Source organism: Quercus suber, unplaced genomic scaffold (assembly GCF_002906115.3).
Source record: "Quercus suber isolate HL8 unplaced genomic scaffold, Cork oak 2.0 scaffold_829, whole genome shotgun sequence".
Classification (NCBI taxonomy): domain Eukaryota; kingdom Viridiplantae; phylum Streptophyta; class Magnoliopsida; order Fagales; family Fagaceae; genus Quercus; species Quercus suber.
The window spans coordinates 153,556-177,015 of NW_027070259.1; the positions used below are offsets into that span (position 1 = coordinate 153,556).

The 23,460-nt window shown below is 35.7% G+C and overlaps 2 protein-coding genes across 2 annotated transcripts; one reads left to right on the plus strand and one right to left on the minus strand.

Moving 5' to 3' along the window:
- The first annotated feature begins 13,196 nt into the window (after positions 1 to 13,196).
- On the plus strand, positions 13,197 to 18,281 carry LOC112015691 (uncharacterized). Its single transcript, XM_065767612.1, has 7 exons — positions 13,197 to 13,381; positions 13,605 to 13,660; positions 14,339 to 14,459; positions 14,553 to 14,659; positions 17,043 to 17,112; positions 17,206 to 17,253; positions 17,916 to 18,281. The coding sequence occupies exons 1-7, from the start codon at positions 13,300 to 13,302 to the stop codon at positions 17,948 to 17,950; spliced, it is 519 nt and encodes a 172-aa protein (XP_065623684.1). The 5' UTR covers positions 13,197 to 13,299; the 3' UTR covers positions 17,951 to 18,281.
- A 599-nt stretch (positions 18,282 to 18,880) lies between these two features.
- LOC112015695 (21 kDa protein) lies at positions 18,881 to 19,641 on the minus strand. Its single transcript, XM_024048127.2, has one exon. It carries the CDS (start codon positions 19,603 to 19,605, stop codon positions 19,006 to 19,008), a length of 600 nt encoding a protein of 199 aa, XP_023903895.2. The 5' UTR covers positions 19,606 to 19,641; the 3' UTR covers positions 18,881 to 19,005.
- Positions 19,642 to 23,460: the final 3,819 nt, after the last annotated feature.

The window sequence follows — 23,460 nt, forward strand, 5'->3', positions numbered from 1 at the left end:
TCTAGTACCCAGGTATAGCTGAGCGGTTAGTTTCCCCATAGGCTTGAGTCCGAGGACCATGCAATGCCTTGGTTCTATCTAACGCTTCCATTATTCTATAAGTATCTAGTTTCCCCATAGGTTTGAGTCCAAGGACCATGCAATACCTTGGTTCTATCTAGTACCCAGGTATAGCTGAGCGGTTAGTTTCCCCATAGGCTTGAGTCCGAGGACCATGCAATGCCTTGGTTCTGTCTAACACTTCCATTCTTCTGTAAGTATCTAGTTTCCCCATAGGTTTGAGTCCGAGGACTATGCAATACCTTGGTTTTGTCTAGTACCCAGGTATAGCTGAGCGGTTAGTTTCCCCATAGACTTGAGTCCGAGGACCATGCAATGCCTTGGTTCTGTCTAACACTTCTATTTCTCTGTATGAAGGGGTTTGTCCTCAGACCGCTTTATTTGAGACGATTCCTCCTTGGGTCGGACTATGATCTTACACGTGGCGTTGACCTCGCCTCCAGCTCGAGTCCCCATCTTTTTCATTTACGAGGCGTCCCTTGGCCGTTCGCGCTCCGCGCTTGACGTTTCGGTGCGCGAGACGCGCCTTCATTAATGTCCTCATGGATGAACACGAATCTAGCGGTCTACGGTCCCCTTGGAATTTGGTAGCTTTGTAATTAGCACTGCTGATAATTCTCTTTTCGAATTCTGTGTGGATTAACTCCCACCAGTCTTCATCCTTTATATAAGGCTTTCCGGGAGGAAGGTTTCTCCACACTCCATGAACTTCCCAACGCAGTTAGAAACACGTCCCTTCAATTCCCCCAGCCCCTTCAATAACCCCGCCAGGATTATGACCGGAGTTGGTAGATATGAGGCGGCTTTGGGCGGGTGTGAAGACACCGGGCCAAGGGCCGTTGTGATCGTAGCCCCCACTGGGCTTCCGGCGCGGCAGAGTCTAGGCGTAATGCTGATGGTGCCATGCACGGTGGCCAGGAGGGATGTCGCTGAAGTACCTAATGTCTCTCCCCGGAGCGCACCCCCGATGGAGGAGACGCGCGAACTCATGTCATGGCTGGTGCCCGAGTGTTGCCGTCTCCAACGGCCAACGCTCGTGAGGATTGGAGAGAATCAAGGGAACATCACGGGGGAGGGCTTCCCGGAGCACTTGCGTCTGCTCCTCTCTTTGTTCCAGCGCCGCCACACCGGAGAAGGAGTTGTTGGTGGCCTTGAAGCAGGCCAGCCTCAGCCCCCTTCCCCCTAGCTAGTTTTAGAACGGGTCCACCTGGGCTTCTGTTTGTAGGATTAGCTTGTAAATTTGTTTGTAAAACACGCCTACCTGAGCCTCTGTTTGTATTTTGTACTTTTCTTTTAATGAAATCATATCAAGCTTTCTTTCTTTGCTGTTAAATCTTCTACTTTTCTGCGATTTTTTTTTTGATACGTCGCCACCAATCTTCTGTAAAACAACCATTTAAGAATGAACGCCCGTTGCGCCCGCCGGTGCACTAATCCTTCCCACAGACGGCGCCAATTGTAGGGGCTCATTTTGTAAAGGTTCCCCAACAAAAAATTTTTAGAGAGTGGGCTGAAGGTTTAGGCCCTAACAGACTAGTAACGGGATACAAATCACTTCTTTTTCATTGAAGGGGAGTGAGCCCAGTTTACAACTGAAGATAACTCCTCGGCACTCGTCCGAGGAGACCCCTCTCCCTCAAGCTCTCGCCCCCTCCTCCTCCCTCCTCCCTTATTGCTTTGCCTGCCTTCCTTATATCCTTCCCCTTTCCATCTGCTGATCATCCATCTGCCTCTTCTCTGACCTTCCGTCCCATCAGGGGTCTTATCTGTATTCAAGTGGCTCACCATGATCGATGTTGCCCTGCCAAGGGGTTACATCTTCATTAATGCGGCCAGGGGGGTTAGGTGAGCGCATTCAATGCAGAGGTGACAGTTCACCTTAGGCTTGCTCCTTCGCCGTTCTCCTATACCCGACGCGTGGCACTGGGCCCTCTCCTCCTCGGATATTAAAGCGTCCTCTGGTGGGATGGCCCTCGTGTTCCCCCGAGGTCTCGGATGCCCGAGGACGGGCACTCCTCGGATATGATCCTCGGGAGTCGGTCTTCGCGCTTTCATCCTCGGACCACTCACGAACCCTCGGCGTGGGCCTTTTGGGCCTGGCTTGGAGTGGGCCAAGGCTACCCGATTTTCTGGCCCCACAAGTATTATAATATTTCACACAACTTTTATTATAACTTGTTATATGATAAGTTATGAGGTGAAAAAAATTGTGGGTGTATGTGGGTTCACATTTTCATCACTCACAACTCCTTACACAATAAATTATGACAAAATTGTTAAAAATGTTGTAATATTAATATTGTTCTAAACGTAAATTTGTTGCAATAAAAAGGCAATCAGCAATACACGTTCATTATGTCGAAAAATTATTATGTCACATCACATTGGGCTCAAAGGAAAAAGTTTTTTTTTTTTAATACAAAGGCCAAAGCTGAAAAAAAAGTAATGGATTCAGCTCATCTTTTATTCAAAAATTAAAAGTTTTCAATATTTTCAATGCTAGTGTCAGTAGTCACGTGGAAAGCCTTAGGAAACTTCAAAAAGAAATACAAAGCAAAGAAAGTTAAGTCATTTACAGAGAAGTGGAGACTAGAGAGGTATTAAGTCATTTACGTTGGTCATGGGTCCAAAGTGGGTCTGGCGGTGGCATGGAGGCTTTTGGTTTCTAGATCGGCAATTGGCGTGGCAGTTGAGGTGGAGGTTTCCAGGTTTCTAGATCGGCGATTTGATGGCGTGGTGAGGTTGTTGCGTTTCTCTAGGGGCGTGATTTTGTGGGTCCTATGATGGAGGAGCGGTGGCGTGGGTCTGATTTTGGTTCTGATTTGGGTGGTTCCGATTTGGTTCCAATTTGGTTCTGATTTCAGTAGTTCCGATTTCGGTGATGTTGCTGGATTGGGGTGGGTCCTTCTTTTGCTGGGTTTTGTTATTCATTTGTGGGTTTTGTTTGGTGCCAATTTCAGTTATATTGTTGGATTGGTGTGGGGGGTTTTGTTGTTCATTTGTGAGATTTGTTTGGTTTCGATTTCAGTAATATTGCTGGATTGGTGTGGATCTGATTTTGCTTCGTGGCACCTCCCTTGCTTCGTCGTCGTCTTCTTCCTTTTCTCCTTCTTCTCTTTCTTCTTTCCTTACAAATAAGACTTATCATGTTTCGGCCCGGTATCCATTTACCGGCCGAAACAGCCGGATTTTTCCGGTACGGCTAGTATTTTTTCCGGTACGAAACAGGGGGTCTACTTGTACCGGTGCATTGACCGGTACGGTAAATACTGGTCGGTACGGTACGGTAAATACCGGTCGGTACGGTACGGTACGGTATTGACTTCCCTGCTTCGTACACACTTTAGTAATAGAATTAATTTCCTCTAATTTCGTACACATTTTAGTAATAGAATTAATTTCCTCTAATTTCGTACACATTTTAGTAATAGAATTAATTTCTAACAAATATATTGAGTGTCATCCGTAGTTTCTTCTATCGATTTTAGTAATAAAGAAAAAAAAAAGTGAGGTCGGCTTTTTAGTGTCTCATTCATTTTTCACTTTCTGTTTCTCTGTCTTTGTTTCTATTTATCTCATTCTCCCACTCTCATTTTCAGCTTAACAATAGGTAGTCGTTTAGCATTTTATTTTTTACGGTAATTCCTATTCTTTGTCTTTTTTCTCTTGTTCTTTGATAATGCCTTAAAAAGTATACTCGTTATATATTTATGTGAGCGTTATTTCCTTATTACTATACTTAATTTGTATAATTAAGCCATGATTTGCATTATTCTCTATTATTTATCTTTACATAATTTCTTAAATAAGATGTCATTCATTGCATGTAATTATCTACTTGCAGGAAATCATGTGAAAAAGATGAGTTTACAAAAGTCTGTGAGAGAGTGAAGGCCAAACTAGAATTAAAGAGGAGCTAAAGGACCATGCTTAAATGTCTAAGGAGGTGCAGCTGGATTCCTTGGGTCATCTACCATGTTTGGAAGCTTCAAATAAGGAAAGAAATCAAAGAGGCAGAATCTGAAAAGGAAAAATCAGATTTGAGCACTGATCAGTATTTTAAGTGTATATCTCTCCTCAAAAGTTCAATTGACACAAGGCTACATGAGTTGGAACCGTAACTTAAATATCTACAACTTTCCAGTTTTGAGTTTTTCGAAATTCTCAATATTTGAAGGTCGAAATTAACTCACAATTTACTGCTGTAAACCTGGACGAAAAATTAAAATATTACAAATTTTATTTTCTTTGGACACTTTTACATTAGGTTTTTGAAGGGAGGTTGTGGAGAACAAATTTTGGCAGAGAAAACCTTGTATTTTTCTTTCTCTAATGGCAGCCTAAACTCTTTGCTAGGGCTAGGGGTAATGTTTCTTCTATACGGTATGAATATTCAATGTGATTCTTTCTAGGATTTTATCAACAACATATTTGATTGTTCAATTAGATTTCTTTTAATGTATTAGTTCTTCCATGCTTTCAATAAGTTCAATCATGTTTTTCTTATTGTTTAGATGGATTTCTAATAGTTTCAAATAGAAATCAGGTTTTAAAGTGAATGGGTTTTTCTGAAAACTTTTCTAACTGCATTATTAATCTAGGTTATCATGTGTTCTTGAATTATCTCAATTCAACTGAATCGTAAGTATTTAATTGTATAATAACAATCAATTATGAAATATATAATTTCTTAGATTACAAAGAATTTCATATTGATATATGGAAACACCCCATGCCCTAGTATTTACATTATTGATTTAAATAAGCTTTTATTATTATTCTTGTTAACAATCACCAAGCAAAATTATTTTTCTTCTTCACCCAAATTATTGTTTAATTATATTGTCTTTGAATCTATCCTACACCTTGTGGTTCGACCTTGGTACTCCAAGAACTATATTCCTACGATCTCCTGCACTTGAGAGTGAGCAAGCATTCTTCTTCTTCTTCTTCATCGGTTTAGCTTTATTTTTTTATTGCTCTACGTTGTTGGCGTTGTCTTCTTTTTCTTCTCTGCTTGTATGTGTGGTAATTGCTAAGGATCTCCTCGCTCCTCGTGCACCAAGTGGATCCTAAGCTTATGCAAACGGCATGGGACTAGGCTAAATGTTGCACGTTGGCAATGGAAATCTTTTATATGTGGGAGTGGAATTTGAACTGATTTAGATATATTAAACATATTAGCTCAAAGTATAGGCCTTAGCCCATAGTATAGGCCCTAGCCTATAGTATAGGCTGATTACAATATAATGATTAATAAAAAATTAAAGAAAGACATAGAAGAAGAACAAGGATTGTAGAATAGGAACTCCCAACTTCAACTACTCCCTTTGACGGTATTTTGTTTTTGGAACCTTTATCTTTTATTTTTGATTCATCTGAAAATGTTATCTAATAAGGTTATTAGGGGTGTTACGATAGACTCCATTAGTATCTTGTTTTTTGTTCCTCCATTAAACAAAATACCAGAAGATTAGTATCTAGTATCCATATTATCGTATCATTTATCCATTATCCTTTTCCATTTCTTCTAGGCATATTGCATATACCTATACTGTGATACTATGGTGATTCTACAGTCTGGTTTTGTATATAGTGTTTGATCATAGATTTGGCCTATTTAAACAAACTCAACCTCCACCAGTCAGCTCTCTTTACTTATAATTTTTTAACACCCAGTTGCATATTCAAATCACATTTTGGATTCTAATCAGTGATCCGCTTACTTATAATCTTTGTACTGTCGAGGTAAACTATACTATAGAGTTTTGGTTTTTGTTTACATGTAAAAAGTGCAGACTCGTACACAATGCTCAATTATATGGACTCTCTTTGTTGTGAGAAAGGTATATTGAATCATGACTAAAGTTGGCAGCTTTCATTTTAAACTTTCCAAGTCTTAAAACGTGTTGATGGTGTTTTTTAGAGTGCAATGATATGCTATGATATTTTTGAAAATAATTTGTGAGACTATGATAATGATCCTATCTATGCATGTGTGTGTATGATCTTTGATATGCTAGATTTAACCTTAGCTCAAGTCAATAATTTGAATGGTTCAAAATGCTAATTTCTTTTTTTTTTTTTTTGGTTGTTGTTGGTTTTGTTTTCCTTTACATTTTAGATATGGATTCAATGAATGAAGAAAATGATGAGTATGGTGATACTGTTTCAAGTGCTTCGAAAAGAATGAGAACTAGGACTTCTTTTGCATGGTCGGATTTTGAAATATTACCTAAAAGTCCTGATGAGAAAGAGAGCAAATTGTAAAAAAATGTCAAAATTCGTTTGCTGTCGATGCTAGTGGCACTACTTCTTTGTTGCATCACAGAGCGAAATGCCATGAGGTTGACAATCAAATTGTGTCTTGTCAGCCTTTAGATCAAGCTACGTATAGGGAAATGGTTGCATTGGCAATCATTAGTCACAACTATCCATTTTCATTTGCAGAACATGAGAACAATAGGTTGCTTCATTGTTATCTGAATCTTGATGTTAAGACTATATCTAGGAACATTGCAAAATTGGATGTGATAAAAATATACAGGAGAGAAAAGGAAAATCTAAAACATGTTTGAAACATGATTTAAAGTCGATTACTAGTAGGTTTTTCTTATCATTAGTTTTATGGTCTTCACCTAACACTGATGAGTACATGGTTCTTACAACACATTATGCTGATGAACACTGGGTGTTGTAGAAGAAAGTTTTGAATTTTTCTCATGTGCCACCTCCACGTGGTGGTGTTATATTGGTAGAGAGGTTGTTAGGTTTGCTGAAATAGTGGGGCATTGAGAACAGGGTATTCACCATTACTTTAGATAATGTTTCGTATAATGATACTTTGGTGAGTCATTTAAAGAGACACCCTTCTTTTGGACCTTGTTTACCTTATGGTGGTGAGTTCTTTCACGTGCGTTGTGGTGCACACATATTAAACCTTATTGTACAAGATGGATTAAAAGTCATAAATGAAGCTGTGTATAATTTACGTGAAAGTGTTAAATATGTGAGAGGTTCGGATCATAGGAAGTTGAGGTTTGCTCAATGACTTTCAGAGCTTCCTTTTTTGACAAGTAAGAAAGTACACCAAGATGTCCCAACAAGATGGAACTCAACATACTTGATGATTGAGACTTGTCTTAAGTATCGAGATGCATTTTCTCACCTGAGTAGGATTGATAAATACTTTGTCAATTGCCCTTCAGAGGAGGAATGGGAAAGGGTGGAAAAGATAGCAAGGGTTTTGGAACCATTTTATGATATTACCAAGCTCTTCTCTTGGACAAACTACCCCACAACCAACTTGTATTTCCATTGTGTTTGGAAAATTTAGTTACGTATTATGGAGCAGTTGGAAGATGATGATGCAATAATTAGTGCAATGGCAAAAGAAATGAAAGAAAAGTTTGATAAATACTGGGAGTATTATAGTCCTATGCTATCATTTGCTGTCATTTTGGATCCTAGATATAAGTTGCAATGTGTAGAATTTTGTTATGGCAAGTTGTATAAGCAGGAAGAAATATTTATGGCAACGAATCTTCTTGATAAATTATATGGCATCTTTGAGGAATATATGAATTCTACTAATGATATTTGCAATATGTTTGAAGTAGCATCCAGTAGTGGTGGAATGCATGGGCATTATGATAGGCATGATGATTTCTCTGATTTTGAGACATATATGAGTCAACTTATTGATTCAAATTCAAGCAAATCACAATTGGATTTATACTTGGAAGAGACTTGACTTGACCCTAGGTTTCACGAGGATTTGGATGTTATGGGGTATTGGAAGTCACACAGTAATCATTTCCCAGAATTTTCATTGATGGCACAAGATATTTTGAGCATTCCCATTACTACTGTTGCCTCAGAGTTTGCATTCAGTATTGGTGGCCACATTCTTGATAAGTTTTGTAGTTCTTTTGGCCACAAACTGCAGAAGCTTTGTTATGTGGTGCTCATGATTGGCTATATGGAGCACCAAGTACATCATATTTTTTTTTATCACTTATGTGCTCGCAATATTCATTAATCTGTATTTGCTGTACCAATAAATGCTTTGCTTTCCTTTTTCAGCTATACATGATTTTGAGGAAGAAAGCCTTGTGGAGGATTTGGCAACTTGTGCCTATCTCAATCTAGTTCATATGTTGATGAGGATTAGGTGAAAGGAAGCTATTTAAAAGTGCTTTTGCAAACAATTGCATGTGGATGTGCAAGATATATGGCTGTGTTATTGTGACTATTGTGGCTAATTTTGTCAATTTCAATCTTGCCTTCCATTTGTAGTTTTAAGATATCTAAATAGGGGCTTAGAATACCTTAAATTTGCTACACACCAACTTGGTATATAGAGCAATCTGTACTTGAGAGATGAGCTACATACCTTAATCTTACTGTTAAAAGGAGTGCTTTAATTTTATTAGGTTAGGTTTTCTTAATCAATGCATACCATGATAAGGTTTTCCTCATCTTTTTTGGTGAATGATCATGCTTAACTCAAACAATTAAATGTGAATGGACGAGAAGGAAAATTTTTCTATTGTTTGTGTAATTTTTCTATAGGTTTGGGTAGTTATGTTGAAGATAATGTGTTGGGATGAGCTTGAATATACTTTTTTGTCAAAGTTGAGGTATTGCTTGCTTTAAAGTTAGGTTTTTGTTGCTTATTAAGTGCTACATTGTTGGATAGGCTATTTTTCGTCTTCTTTTTTAATGTACTAGATTTTAAGATTTTACTTTTGGTTGTTGGCGGTGTTAAATTTTGATCTAGAGTTGAGGTTTGCTAGAGCAGCTCATGAGTTTGATGTGATGTTTAAGTTAGCATGTTCATGGGAAAATTTGTAATGGAAACTTGGGTGATTATGACTTTGGTTTTAGCTATTAGTTGTTACTTTGTAGGACTGAGCTTATTTCTTTGTGCCTGGGTTGCTTAGTTGTACATTTATAACTAAAAGCTAACGCTGTCTTATCTTTCAAATTGATAAGGGTAAGTATATTTCAAAAATTGCATATTGGTTCTCTGCTCTTGTCAATTGACAATAGATGTACAAGAATGTTTCCCAGTTGTTATGGCTTTTCCTCATCTTTTTTGGTGCCATTCAACAGCGTTAGTCTTAAATGTGAATGTCACATTTTTCCTATTCCACTTCTTTTTTAATAAAATAAACTGTGTGCCGCATTAGGCACTAGTACAATATCATGCTCTTTTTCGAATTAGCCACAAGCCTACAATACCAGAGTTTTATATGTTCGGAGTCATGGATATGTATGTGCTTTGATTTTACTTGTGCCTAATAAATTAGTGATGCTCTCGGTGTCTTGCTTTTTTGGCAGGCAACAAGCACTGTAAATCCTACAAAACAAGCACATGACATATCCAGAACATATATTAGTACTATTTAAATGTTCAAGTTCATGTACACCTTCTCAAAAAAAGAAGAAGGTACATGTACACCTTACTTCGATAAAGGTGAAAATAATTAAGAATAGGGTTTATCCACTTCTCTAAAGATTTGGGTTTAATTAGTTGCTAATTTTGTGTCAAAAAACATTTAAACTTGAATTAAAATGAAAAACTATTAAGTTTATTTTGGTAGGAATGAAGTTTTTCTTTTTTTTTCTTTTTTAGGTTTAGGGGGTATTTTAGTCATTTTTTAGGTTTTGAGGGTATTTTCATAAATTTTTAGGTGTAGGAGGTGTTTTGGTCATTTTCTAGGTTTCGGAAATATTTTGGCCATTTTTAGGTTTCAGGGGCATTTTGGTCATTTTTTGGATTTTGGGGTATTTTGGTCATTTTTAGGTTTCGGGGGGTATTTTGGTCATTTTTGGGTTTTGGGGATATTTTTGTTATTTTTCTGGGTTTTGGGAGATATTTTGGTCATTTTGTAGGTTTTGGGGTTATTTTGATAATATTTAAGTTTTGGGATATTTTGGTCATTTTTTGGGTTTCGGGAGGTATTTTGGTCATTTTGTAGGTTTTGGGGGTTATTTTGATAATTTTTAGGTTTTCGGATACTTTGGTCATTTTTGAAGATTTTAGAGTACTTTGGTCATCTCACTTTAGGGGCATTTTGGTAATTTTGATAATTAGGTAATTGGGTGGGTTGGGGTTTACCCATAATAATTGGGTTGGGTTGGGTTTGGGTTAAAAGCAATTAGTTAAATGGGTTTTAATAGATAAATGAGTTTTATATACCCAATTCAGTTATGTCCACCCCAAACCCACCTATTTAACTAGGAATGGCAATGAGTCGAGTTCGGGCCGGGTTTTTCCATACTCGGACCTGACCTGCAGGTTTTAGCCCGTGACCCGAACTCGGCCCGTTTACTAACCAGGTTTTTTTCCCGAGGCTTGGACCTGCCCCTACTGAGCCCCGCGGACCTCGTTCAGCCTTGCCAGATTTAGGTCCAATCCGCGGCCCAAATCGTGGCCCAACCTTTTTTTTTTTTTTTTTTTTTATTTGAATGGCCATTGCCCATTTCTCTGCGCCTTTTTCTCTTTTTAGTATATAAAATATAAATTATGGAGATCAATAGGTAATAAAACTTATAGATGATAGTTTTAAACTCATTTTAAAAGGAATACTCTTTGGCCTAATTAGATCTATGATTTTCCCTTTCAAAATCACAAACCAAACACAAATTTCAAATCTATGATTTTCATTTTTCTCTTTCAAAAATCGTAAACACAAACACAAACTCACATGATTAAGGCCAACATAATCGAGAAAAAAAAAATGGAGAACAAGGTGGAGTGAGATCGGCGACGGCGAGGACGAAACGAAGTTAAGAGAGTAGAGAGCTTGGGACCGATGACACTAACAGAGCTTGGGACGGCAACGAAGGCTAGGGATGGCGGCGAAGGCTTGGGATGGCGGCTAGAGTTGGACTGGTGGTGAGAGAGTTGGCTGAAGGTGAGATTGAGAGTGAGTGAGATTGTGATTTGTGAGTGAGAGATTGAGATTATGTGAGTGAGACTAAAGAGAATAGAGATGAGAGAGGCGGGCTGTGTGAGCTGAAATGAAATGAGGATGAAAAATAGAAATTTTAGAGTTTATAACATTATATATATATATATATATATATATATATATGAGGGTATTTGAGGAAATATTAATTATATATATAACCGGGTAGGGTCGGGTCTGGGTTCATGCCGTAATTTTGGAAAAACCCGAACCCGACCCTATTTCTTATCAAACCGGGTAAAATCCAGCCCATTAGGGTCGGGCTGGGCCAGGTACCCGTGGGTCGGGCAAAAATTGCCATCCCTACATTGACACCCCTAAATGTAGTAGTACTAAGTTGTCCAAGGCACACTTACTTTGACTTTGTACACACTTTAGTAATAGAATTAATTTCCTCTGATTTTGTATACATTTTAGTTATAGAATTAATTTCTAATAGAAATATTGAGTGTCATCTGTTGTTTCTTCTATTGATTTTAGTAAAAAAGAAAAAAAAAAGTGTAAGGTCGGCATTTTGGCATTTTAGTCTCTCACTCATTTTGCTCTTTCTATCATTCTATCTCTGTTTCTCTTTCTCTCATTCTCCCACTCTCATTTTCTTATTCGCTTATGGGGAATATCAGCTTAACAACAGGTAATTGTTTAGCTTTTTTTTTTTTTTGGTAATTCTTGTTCTTCGTCTTTTTTCTCTTGCTCTTCTTCCTCTTCACCGGTTTAGCTTTTTTATTTTTATTTTTATTACTTTGCATTGCTGTCGTCTTCTTCTTCTTCACTGCTTGTGTGTGTGGTAACTGCTAAGGATCTTCTCACTCCTCATACACCAAGTGGATCCCAAGCTTATGCAAACGGTGTGGTACTAGGCCCAATATTGCACGTTGGCAATGGAATGGAAATCTTCTATATGTGAGAGTGGAATTTGAACTATTTTAGATATATTAAACATATTAGCTCATAATGTAGGCCTTAACCTATAGTATGAGCCCTAACCCATAGTATAGGCCCTAGCCCGTAGTATAGGGGGATTACAATATAATGATTAATAAAAAATTAATGAAAGACGTAGAAGAAGAATTAGGACTACAACAAAGCAATAAATAATAATAATAAAAAAAAAAGATAAAGAATTACCTATGACCTATTAATAACGTTCCCCATGAAGGCGAATGAGAATAAGAGAATGAGGGAATCAGAATGAGAGGAAAAAATAGAAAGAAAAAATTGATGAGAGAAAAAAAATGACTGAATAATTATTTATTACTTATTTCTCAAATTGATCTTTTAGTGCACACGTACCTCGTGGGTTCCAAGCCCACCCGCGTCACAGACGTTAGATCTTTTGTGTGAGAGCTATATGATTTTGGTTCATAAAGTGGCTAGCGAGGATAAGGTGATTTGGAATTGCTTTAATTATTTGGATTTGTTTAGGTGAGTGAGGAGGTTGGTTTAATGTAGTAGTAATAAGGTGTCCAAGGCACACTAAATCTAATTTCCTACACACTTTAGTAATAGAATTAATATGCTTTGATTTTGTGCACACTTTAATAATAGAATTAATTTCTAACAGAAATACTGAGTGTCACCCGTAATTTCTTCTATCGATTTTAGTGAAAAAGAAAAAGAAAAATTGTGAGGTTGGCATTTTGACATTTTAGTCTCTAATTCATTTTTCTCATTCTGTTTCTCTGTCTTCGTTTTTCTTTCTCTCATTCTCCCACTCTCATTTTCTTATTCACTCATGGGGAAATCAGCTTAACAACAGTTAATTGTTTAGCATTTTATTTTATTTTTTATGGTAATTCATGTTCTTCATCTTTTTTTCTCTTCGTTGTTTTTTTTTTTATCTCAATTAAATATTATTTATTATATAATCTTAAATTCATATTTTATATATAATTTTAAACTATAAAAATTTAATTTAAATAATTTATTAATGACATAGTTATTAATCTTTAATTTTTTAAATTTTTTTAAGTATAATTTAAATAAAAATAGATGCTATCTAATAGTGAATTTATAAATTTATTTTAATAAAAAAATATTAAATAAAATTATACTTATGCTAAAATTAATTTTAATTAAAATTTGTACCATTTTTAATTGCGCGGCAAGTTCTGATTAAGCCTGCTAGATTTGCATGTTTATTAAATTTTAATGACCCATAAATCTCAAAGATTTCGTCGCTGAACAGTAGTCGAGCTGCTCGCGTGCTCGACCTTATCTAAAAAAGAAAATTCGAAGAAGAAGTTCAGATAAGAACAAGATGCAGCAGAGAAAATCAGCATTTGGAAGACCTTCTGGTACGGACGGCTCAGATTTCTCCTTTCGTATGGTCGTCGACTCAGGTAAGCTTCACTCTCAATTCAATTTCCTCAAATTCCTTTTTTTTTTCTTTTTTCTTTTTTTTTCCTATTCTCTGTTTGGTTCCCGAGAAGGTCATGGAAAGGAAATTAGTGTCTTTAAGATTTGAAAATTCTCTTGAACTCTACTTTCTCTTGCATTTTCTCTGCGACCAAACACAGAGTATTAGGGTTCTTCACCCTAATGCTTTTCTTCCTTAAATTTTAGGGTATCAAAAGGTAGCAAAAGGGAAGTCTCGTCTCTACGCTCTGATTTTCATTCAGGTTCGTACATTTCTCTCTCTCTGTCTCATATATATATATATATATATATGTATATCCAATTACCATTTTTAAAGAACCAATAGTTAGTCAATTATAAGATTATATGTTTGAACTTATCTAAGCAAGAAAAGATGATATTTTCGAACTCTATTTTAAGCTGTTTTTCCTTTCTATCCTGCTCGATGCGAGTTATAAGGTAGTGGTTGCTCTAGTAGAATCGGTTTTTTACTGGAAAAAATTGTTACTTAAGATAGTAAAGAGTTTGACATAGTCTATTGTGGTAAATGAACATTGTCACCAAAGTTGTGTTTAGTTATTGCTGCTGACTAGTAAAATTTGAGTTGGGGAAAGTTCTGACTGGTGGAATGTTGGTAAAGAATGGATCTGTTCAGGTTGTCTAGGTTTTAAGACATTTAGAATTGTTAGATTAGCAAAGCATGATTTTCGGGGTTATTTCAATTTAGATGGTACAGATAATAGTAGTAGTGTAAATCAAAATAGCCCAATATGTAAGTGATTGCAAGGGGAGGAGGTGCCATTTGAGCTAGAGCTCATTGGCCATGATAACTTTTATCATTTTCTTTCATGAAGTATAGTTTTGTATCCAACAGCTTTTATCTCAAGTGGTTTCTGTTGTAATTTATGTTGATGTTTTATATTTTGCAATGTTTACTACAGGCGGTCATTCATTCAATTGGAGCTGTATACACATTTCTGACAACATTAAAGGAGGGTCCTGATAGACTTGCTATTTCAACTATCGTCATTGGTTTTCTTTCTTTCATAATAGGGGAATTAGGTATCTAATCAAACTCTATGCATCTTTTTCGAGCTACTGTGTACTTGTGCATCTGTTTCCAAATACTGTATCTATGTCCTTGTTGTTTTGAAGGTCGAAGACGTAGCCGAGTGAGTTTCTTAAAAGTATACATTGTTGGATCTACTGCAGCAACACTTCTCTGGATTGCTTATGTAGCTAAGAGCAATTTTGCATTAGAGGTAAGATGGTTGAATTTTTTTTTTCAATGTTGATTATCATTGAGAACTTCAAAAGCAATCATGGAAGATAAATAAGAATATTTGATTCTCCTTTTTTTTTTTTTTTTTCATGGAAGATAAATAAGAATATTTGATTCTCCAAAAAAAGATAATATTTTAAATAATCAAGCAAAATGAGCTTAGAGAAACAAAATAGAGACACCCTAAAAAATTGCAAACGAGTGTTTGATGATCTGATCAAGTTCTTCAATTAAAACCTTGAGTAATTCATAAAAAGAAAGTTAATAATTCCTGAAGTCATTGGCATAGAAATCCAAGTTCACAGTGGATTTATAGATAACACATATTATATACTCACATGTCTTGTTGCAAAAAACTGAACTTGTTTGAAGAGGGACTACAGACAACAATTAATTCCTTTGCTAAAATTGACTCCACGATATATGTTTAACAAATTCAGAATTTGTTTTTCCTAAAATTATACCTTTTCATTTCACCCAGTACTATTGCTTAAGGAAAAAAAAATCCCTATATTGCTGAAAGTCTTCTGCAGTTTGTTACTTTTGAGGATGGTTGTGTTGAGTGTTTATAGTTGATAATTTCACCAGATCTAGTATGATGCTAGATAGGAACAAAGTGATTTGGTAGATGTTCTTGTTTCTATTTAGTACAAGCTAGATGACTTACTTTAGTTTCTAAAAGCTTTGCTAAAAATCAGGCTCTTCATCACACTGTCTCAAAACTATTTAGCTCAAGGAGCTTTTAGATTTGAGCCAGTGAATCTAATTAAAGTACTTAGCTTTTAATTATCCTTTGGTCATGAAAGCTTCAACTTTAATTTTTAATTTTTTGGAGTATACGTGTACACCTTGTGTGCATAACATCTCCCTCTATCTCAATAAAATTCTCTTACTTATTAAAAAGAAAATGAATGCTTCAACTTTTGCATCCTCTCATACTTATAATGTAACACATAATACAGTTAAAGTGCAAAAATTTTCTTTGAAGTCCCAATTCTGTAATGATCCCCATCATCAGCTCTTTGTTTTCTTCCTATCAACTTTTTCTTTAGTTTATGTGACTTTCACCTATCTCAAGTTTCTCATATTCTGATTTCTCCCTAGTCATTTTAGTGGCTAACTCCTCTTCCTCTTCTTCTGTTATTGCCTATGATTGATCTATATATTGCAGCATCATATAGTTTTTCTTCCACCAACCCCACTCTCTGTTTTTTGGGGGTGAGGTATAAAAAGGAAATCCCCAATGGAGTGGACTCCAATTGAGCTGGAAGAACCCTAGCTGATCTTACCCACAGGGTGTTTGCTGAAGCAAGTAGACCCCGCCAGTATTGTGCGGCCTCTTTTCTTGTATAATGGAGAATGTGTTCATAGTCATAGTCTTTCATCCTGTAAGCTTTGCCTTAATGTAGCTGTTAGTGATGTTGTGTAGGTCTTCAACGTTTACTTGGGGAATTATAAATAATAATAAAAATATCAACTATTCCACTTTTAATCTACTTTTAGATTGAAGGAAGTCTCCTTTTTAGTATTATATTTTAGTCAAAGTCCTTGACATGTGTGTTTTAACAAATATACTTTTTGCCAACACTAAATATCTGAATTTTTGAGATCAACAAAGGAATTGAGGAAAATGGTACATAACCCCATATTTTTGTACTTTTCTTCAATCAAATAAACCAAAGTATTCTAGTTTGATTGACCTCAGTCACTGACCAAGTGGTTGTCCACTCGGTCATAATTTAGATAAATCCTCTCCATATTATGCCCTACAAACCCCATAACTTGAGCAAGCCCTGTCTCTCTTACCCTAATATAATTCTTTCCTATTTCAATTTCTCCTTTAAGCATAAAATTTTTTAAGCAAGAAACTCAAACTGCTGCAACTCATTTATCATTATAACTTTTTATGTAATTGAATATATGACTGTTTCATCTTATGTCAGATGCTTGATGTCTGTTTGCAATGTGCCAGGTACTACTTAATTACTTTGATAGGTGTTAGTATGTATAAATGCCAGTAGTTGTACTTTATATTTAATTTTACTTTAATGATTGTTACTATTAACAAAATATGCATAAGATGTGCTGCATGTTTTCATGTTTCCAAGATGCTAATATTTTGTAATTGTATAGAATCTATTCAAACTTGACTTGTGACTTATCAGGTCTATGCTGTGGTAAAATCTTCCCTTCTTGTATGTCGAGGCATTAAATCACTTGTAAAATAGTTACTAAGCACAAGAACTCAAAGACGGGTGTCCTTACAGTATTTTATATATGTAGTGGGACCAATTACTTACTCTTGGAGCTTCCATATTATTTCTATGAAATTTTCCTGATTGTTATTTTTAATTACTGAGTAGGTTATCCAAGATCTAAGTAACTGGGAAAAATTTAAGTTCGAACTTCTGGAGACTGCTCGCATTCTAATTGGTGAGTTATTTATCTTTTTATGCTGATTGTAAGTGTGATGTTTATTTTACATTTGGATTGCATGTTCAAACTCCTTTCATTGAACTTTCACAGGATTGCTGATACAAAGGCTTACAATTGGAACAACAATTTCTCTTATCGGTAACATGTCCCCTCCCAAAAGGGCCTCTTAACCGCTTCTTACCTAGAACAAACTCTCCATGTCAATGACTTAACAGCTAAAAGAATTTTTTTTTTGAGTGCTTCATAAATTATATAGATTAAGAAAGAGTGATTCCTTCATTTTACTTTTTTGATTATTAGCTTGCTGAGCCCCATAATTAGAATGAATATTTCATTTTTGTAGCTTATGCTCAAGGTACTGGCTTAGTCAACTAATCTGAATCCTATTGGTAGGTAATGGGATAAACCCTTCATAAGTGATGTCATACACTCGTGTGGGTATGGTAGTAGGTTTAAGTACCCTAGGCCATAGGGCAAGTGTATCCCCTCTCTTGATAATGGGCTAAAACATCTTAACTTGTCTAGCAGCCTGATTCCTCTTCATTGTGTTTATCCTTGATTCCATTTTGTTTTTGGCCTAAGTGCTTAATGGAAAATGATAGTGGTGGCCGTATAGCCATCAAGGTCAAGTTAAGACACTTTGTTGTTCAGGATTAATATATTAGGGACTTTGTCAACAGTTCAAGTTAAGATGTATTTAATGCTTTATTAATCAAAATCCTACAAGCATTATGCACCTAGGGGGAATATGACAGTGACTGCAGTTACAGGAAACCAACCTTGGTTACTGCTTGTTGCAGGGCATGGTACTTGCTACCTAGAGATCTCAACATGAATACAAGTCAAATGTTGAAAAGCTCTTTCATAGTAATAATCATGATGATGCTGTGACTATTTTACTTAACTAATGAAGTTGGAATATTTTGGGACCAAGAGCAGAGCTAGCCAGGAAACGAAAATGTATATGTTTCAGGTTCAGGATGTAATAATGACTTTAGCACCATTGTATTGATTAACATAACTTAGCTAGGGACCTCCTGTTATATACTTATATTTCCTAGTGACGTGTGTGTACATTAACAGCCCTAATAGATTCTAGGAAAAGGGTTCAATTAGGCCACGACTGTTTTGTCAAAGTCTATTTATTAGCAACTGCATTGCACCAATTGGCACTGTCCTAGCAATTTGCAATTGGCACATTATTATCAACAATTGCCATTATCCTTGCAAGCTATGAAATTAAATAGTAAATAGAAATGAAGGTACATTGGTATTGCTTTAAGAGAGCCACATCCAACATTTGCCTTCCTCAACTTATTGCAAAAAAGAGGAAAACACCAGGTAGGGAATTAAACAGTTTGGCACAAGAAAAATCAATAGAAAAAGAATATAAATGTGAAGCCCTTTGGACGGTTTCACATGGTTTCATTGAATAAAATACCAAAGATCTCCACCTTTTTTTTTTTGGCTAAAAGATCCCCCCACTTGCATATTCTTGGGCAGGGCATGTGAAATGTTTGCTTTGCTTGTCCTCTCTGTCTCTCTTACTCTCCCCCACAGATATGCATCAATCATGCATCCAATTGAAAAATATATGATCAATTGTACGAAGGTTCCACTACTTGAATTTTGCATTTTACAATAGCAAAAGTTGCAATTGGCAACTTGTTCACAGATATTAAGCAGAGAAGAACTCACTACTCGCTATTTTAATGCAACTTGCTAACACCAATAATCTAAAGCTCTTAGCTCCACGGATCACAACTTACACTGTACCTCAGCCAATTTTATTCATAAGTACAACACCAAATATGATACCCCTCACGAGGGTCTTCACGTGAAGAGAGGCATATCGATTAAAATGATACAATCACACTTAAGGTAAGCTAATTAACCATGAAGAGAGGCATATCGATTAATCAAAGCCAAGGCATTGCTAGTCAATTGTGCAACGTTCACAATCCTACCCCTCACGAGGGTCTTCACGTTCCCATTCATGGCTTTCCCTTGAAACCCATCAGTGCACGTAGTCTCATCCGTCAAAGCAGCACTAACCCAAGTCTGTATATCACTTATCATTAGCTGAAAGTTAGAGCCCTTAACATTTTTCATCTCCCTTATAGACTTTTTCAGCTCGTACACCGAATCACTAAGCTCCTCCACACAGTCCTTCATAGCAGCAACAACTTTAGGACTCATTGCCCGGCTTTTTGAGATATTCACCATCATGGTAGAGGTTGATTTAGCTGATGAAAGAGTCACATTGAGGGCTGTGCTTGCAAGAAGTTGAGGGCTTGTTTGGATTAAGTTTGTATAGGTTGAGAGAGAGGTAAAGCAAAGTTTTGGGTAGGTTGTTGAGCTACAAGATGTTCTAATGAACTCAATGCTTGGCTTGTTAGGTATAGCAGCTAAGCTGGAGTTTATGTATGAACTAATGGCAAGTAATATGAGAAGGGATGCAAAGAAACGTTTAGAAGAAAAGCCTTCCATTTCTCTCTCTTTCTATTATGGTAGTAGAGGCGTTGGATATGCATGTAAGGGGTGAAGGATTACAAATATATACAAACTATAAGGACCCACATCATTTGCTAGATAAACTCAAGAAAGATACCTATTTTTCCCAAAATATCTCAGTTGGGCAAGTCACAAGTGGGTTCTCAATTTACTCAACTTGGCTTAATAAGGGAAGCATGTGCAAAACTAGTGGTCCGTTTGTTACGTGTGTTTAAATACATGTTTTTAGTTTTTAAACAACATTACACGTATTTTCACATACTTTTTCACCTATACGTATTTTCAAAAAATACAAACAACGTTATTAGAACAATATTATCAAACGGACCCTAGGTCGCTTTCGTTGGCCAAAATAGCTTCTATTTTATGAGTTTACACTTACAATTTCTTTGATAGTCCCTAACACTTTGATGGATTTTTTGTTTCATACATTGATTACTATCAAACGTCTCCGATTTGGCCAATTGCGGTCTAAATAGCGCTGCGAAAGGAACCCATACAACAATACTTAAAACGGGGTTTAAAGGAATTGTTGTGCTCCCCTACTTGGGCCAAAATGGCCCATTACCACTGTTTACTAAAAAATTTAGCAATTTACCACTATTTTGGAAATATGTAGAGATCTACCGCTTTTTGGGTACTCGACTTTAAGAAAATCAAGTTTCTAATAGCACTCAAGTTCTATGAACTCGAGTTCCATTAAAAATTTTCTGGATTTTGAGTTTCATCAAAAAATTTCCAGCAAATTTGAAGATTATTTTTTCAAAGAACTCGAGTTTTTGGAACTCGATTTTTAAAAAGGTGATAGATCCCTACATATTTCCAAAACAATGATATATTGCTAAATTTTCTAGGAAACAGTGGTAATAGGCCATTTTCGCCCCCCAACTAGAGTAAATTTACCTTTCCAAGTGGGATGGCAAAAGAAAAGTCTTGGTTTTAATATACCTTACAACTGCTGGATCATCAAACTGCATTCTTTCATGGATATACTTGGGACCTGCAGCAGATATATTTCTTTTGGTAGTTTGGAACACAATGTTGAAGATTTTCCTTTTTATTAAAAAAAAAAAAAAAAATTATCACAAGAAGCTAAAGGTTTTAAATCATATTATTATGATGTATAGGGGCCCCAAAATTGTGCCACATGTTTATGGATAAGTATATCCATAAACATATACGGATATACTTATCGAAAGTGAGTAGTGCTACAAGTGCTACAAGTTTTATTATATTAAGCTTATAAATTATTGTGTCACTTATCATAAAGAGTCAATTCAAATATTCATTTATAAGATGGTTGAAGTCCACTAATTATATTCATTGTCATATCAATATAGAAACTTTATGCAGTAAACTTGTAGTACCTTTAACATTTTTCATTGAAAATCTCCCAATAAAACTCAAAACAAAGTCTGTTTCAAAATAAATGCATTGTGATATTTTGAAGCCTATTAATAAAGATTAATTTTAAATAATGTGGCATTATTTATATTTTTTTTAATGCATTAAAAACTAAATAAATATTCATTGAAATAATCCCTGATCTCCAGCTCAAACACAAATTAAGATAATCGTAATACACAGATAGGACCATTTGACAGCCAAGTTGTTGAACCAACTTTGCACGTGCTTGTCTCTAAATAAAATAAAATAAAAACTTTGCACCTGCTTCCCATAAATTTTTTTTTTTACACCTGCAATCATCCATATGCGAATGTGGCTCATCTATAATTGATAATTATTTAATTTGGATGAAACTTTAATTCATGAGATTGACATAAGAAATGGCTGCAAAACTAGAGCATTGACTCTTGGTCATAATGCTCACTATTCAAGAAAAAGCTGGCCTCCCTTCCCTTTTGTTCTCCTATCCTCTTTTCTTTCCATCTCCATCTCCATCTCCATCTCCTTCAATTTAAACATGAAATTGTTTTTTTTTCCAAGTGCCACTATTGGATTTTATATTTATTTTTTGAGAATCTTCACTATAGGTTTTGATATTAATATTAATATTATTGCTATATAAAATAGGCTATATTTTTTTAGTAGATAAAAAAAATATTTAAATATTAATATTATCGCTATATATAATAGGATATATTATCTTTCTTCTTTCTTTTTTTTTTTTTTTTTTCTTTTTTTTTTGAAACCGGCTATATTATCTTTTTAAATATAGCCTATTTTAAATATGATAAAAAAAAAATTGAATGTTAGGTACAATCTATAAGAAAATTTAGATGGAAAGATTTAAAAAGACAAACTCCCATGAAGTGGCTTGGGTCCAATGCACAGAGCACTAGACCCAACCCTTACGTACACAGCCCCCATATCTACCAAACGAATATAAATATAGCTTTTTCCTTCCATATGGTCTCTCTCGATGACCGACAAAGACTCAGCCGCCAAGCAGCCACTATGAGCTCTAGAAGCCTCCATTGAATCTCGGACTGACACGTACCCGAAATCGTGAGACTTCATTTATCTGGCCTTGGTAGACTCGAGAAGGGACCGTGTCCTGAAATTGAGGACTGTGTGAATAATTGACAATTGGATATCCCACTCTAAACCTTTTTAGGTATGACCTCCTCTAGTTAGGATCTCCTCCATTTAGGGTCAGTATGTAGTCCACGTACTTACAAATATGTCCATTTCAAAAGAGTTCTCTTTGAGTCGTCTATCTATGCATGATTGAATCACATGTTTGATGCTTTAGGTAATAAACAACAAAAAATCTTAGCCTCCTAGACAGTTGCAACTTGCAAATGAGCAATCCGATGTGTAGTCCTAAAGCGATATCATTTAATCTATTTCGAGCTGTTATTATGTATATCATCTACCAATTGGATTAGATTCCCAATCTCTGTGGCTCTGCTTTTTTAGTTTAGAGGTTAAGCAATTGCCAAAAGTCACATGCACAATGAGAACATGCGCAGACAACGCACACATACATACGGTAGAACTATTTGTCTACGTAAAAATGCAATTATATTATTCAGTTTTCATGGGATTTCAAGTAATTACTATATCTCTGTATGCATCACATACGGTTATTGCACTTGAATGATGGAAGAAAAGATTCTTCCATGCTTGTGAACAATTTTGATAGTTATACAGGACTCTACGTTCGAGGTTGGTTAGTTTGTCAATCTAGAAACACCTGTCTTTTTCATTTCTTTCTTCTTCCTCTCCTTTTTATTTTTATTTTTTTTCTCTTTTGTAGTACTTGCTCTATAGGTATCAAGTTAGATTAAAGTAGCAATTTCATTCAATAATATTTGCTTGCACAAACTTTATCTCACAAACTTTAAGGGAAAAAAAAAATCTCTTTTATTTTTCAATGGCATCAAAAGTTTCAGCCCCACCATGATGATTGAGAAAAGCAATTAATCAAGAAGTTCTTTTTCTCTCTTTTCTGCATCAATCATGTTTCCAATTGTACAAAGGAATCTAGAGAACGTAAATTTTGCATTTTACAATAGCAACAGTTACATTTTACAACTTGCTAACACCAATAATGTCAAGCTTGTAGTTCAATCCTTAATAGCCACATGGATTCTCTATGTGGCATTACAAATCACAACTTACAATATGCATCAACTACTACCATATACATGGGTACCACACCAAATATGATATTACATAGGCATCTACATTTTTGTGTTTTTCTTTTTCTTATCTTGTTATACAAAATTAATATGGCATAATTAATCTCACTTAAAAGTAAGCTAATTAACCATAAATAGAGGCATATCGATTAATCAAAGCCAAGCATTGCTGGTCAAATGCGCAACATTCACAATCCCAGCCCTCACAAGGGTCTTCACGTTC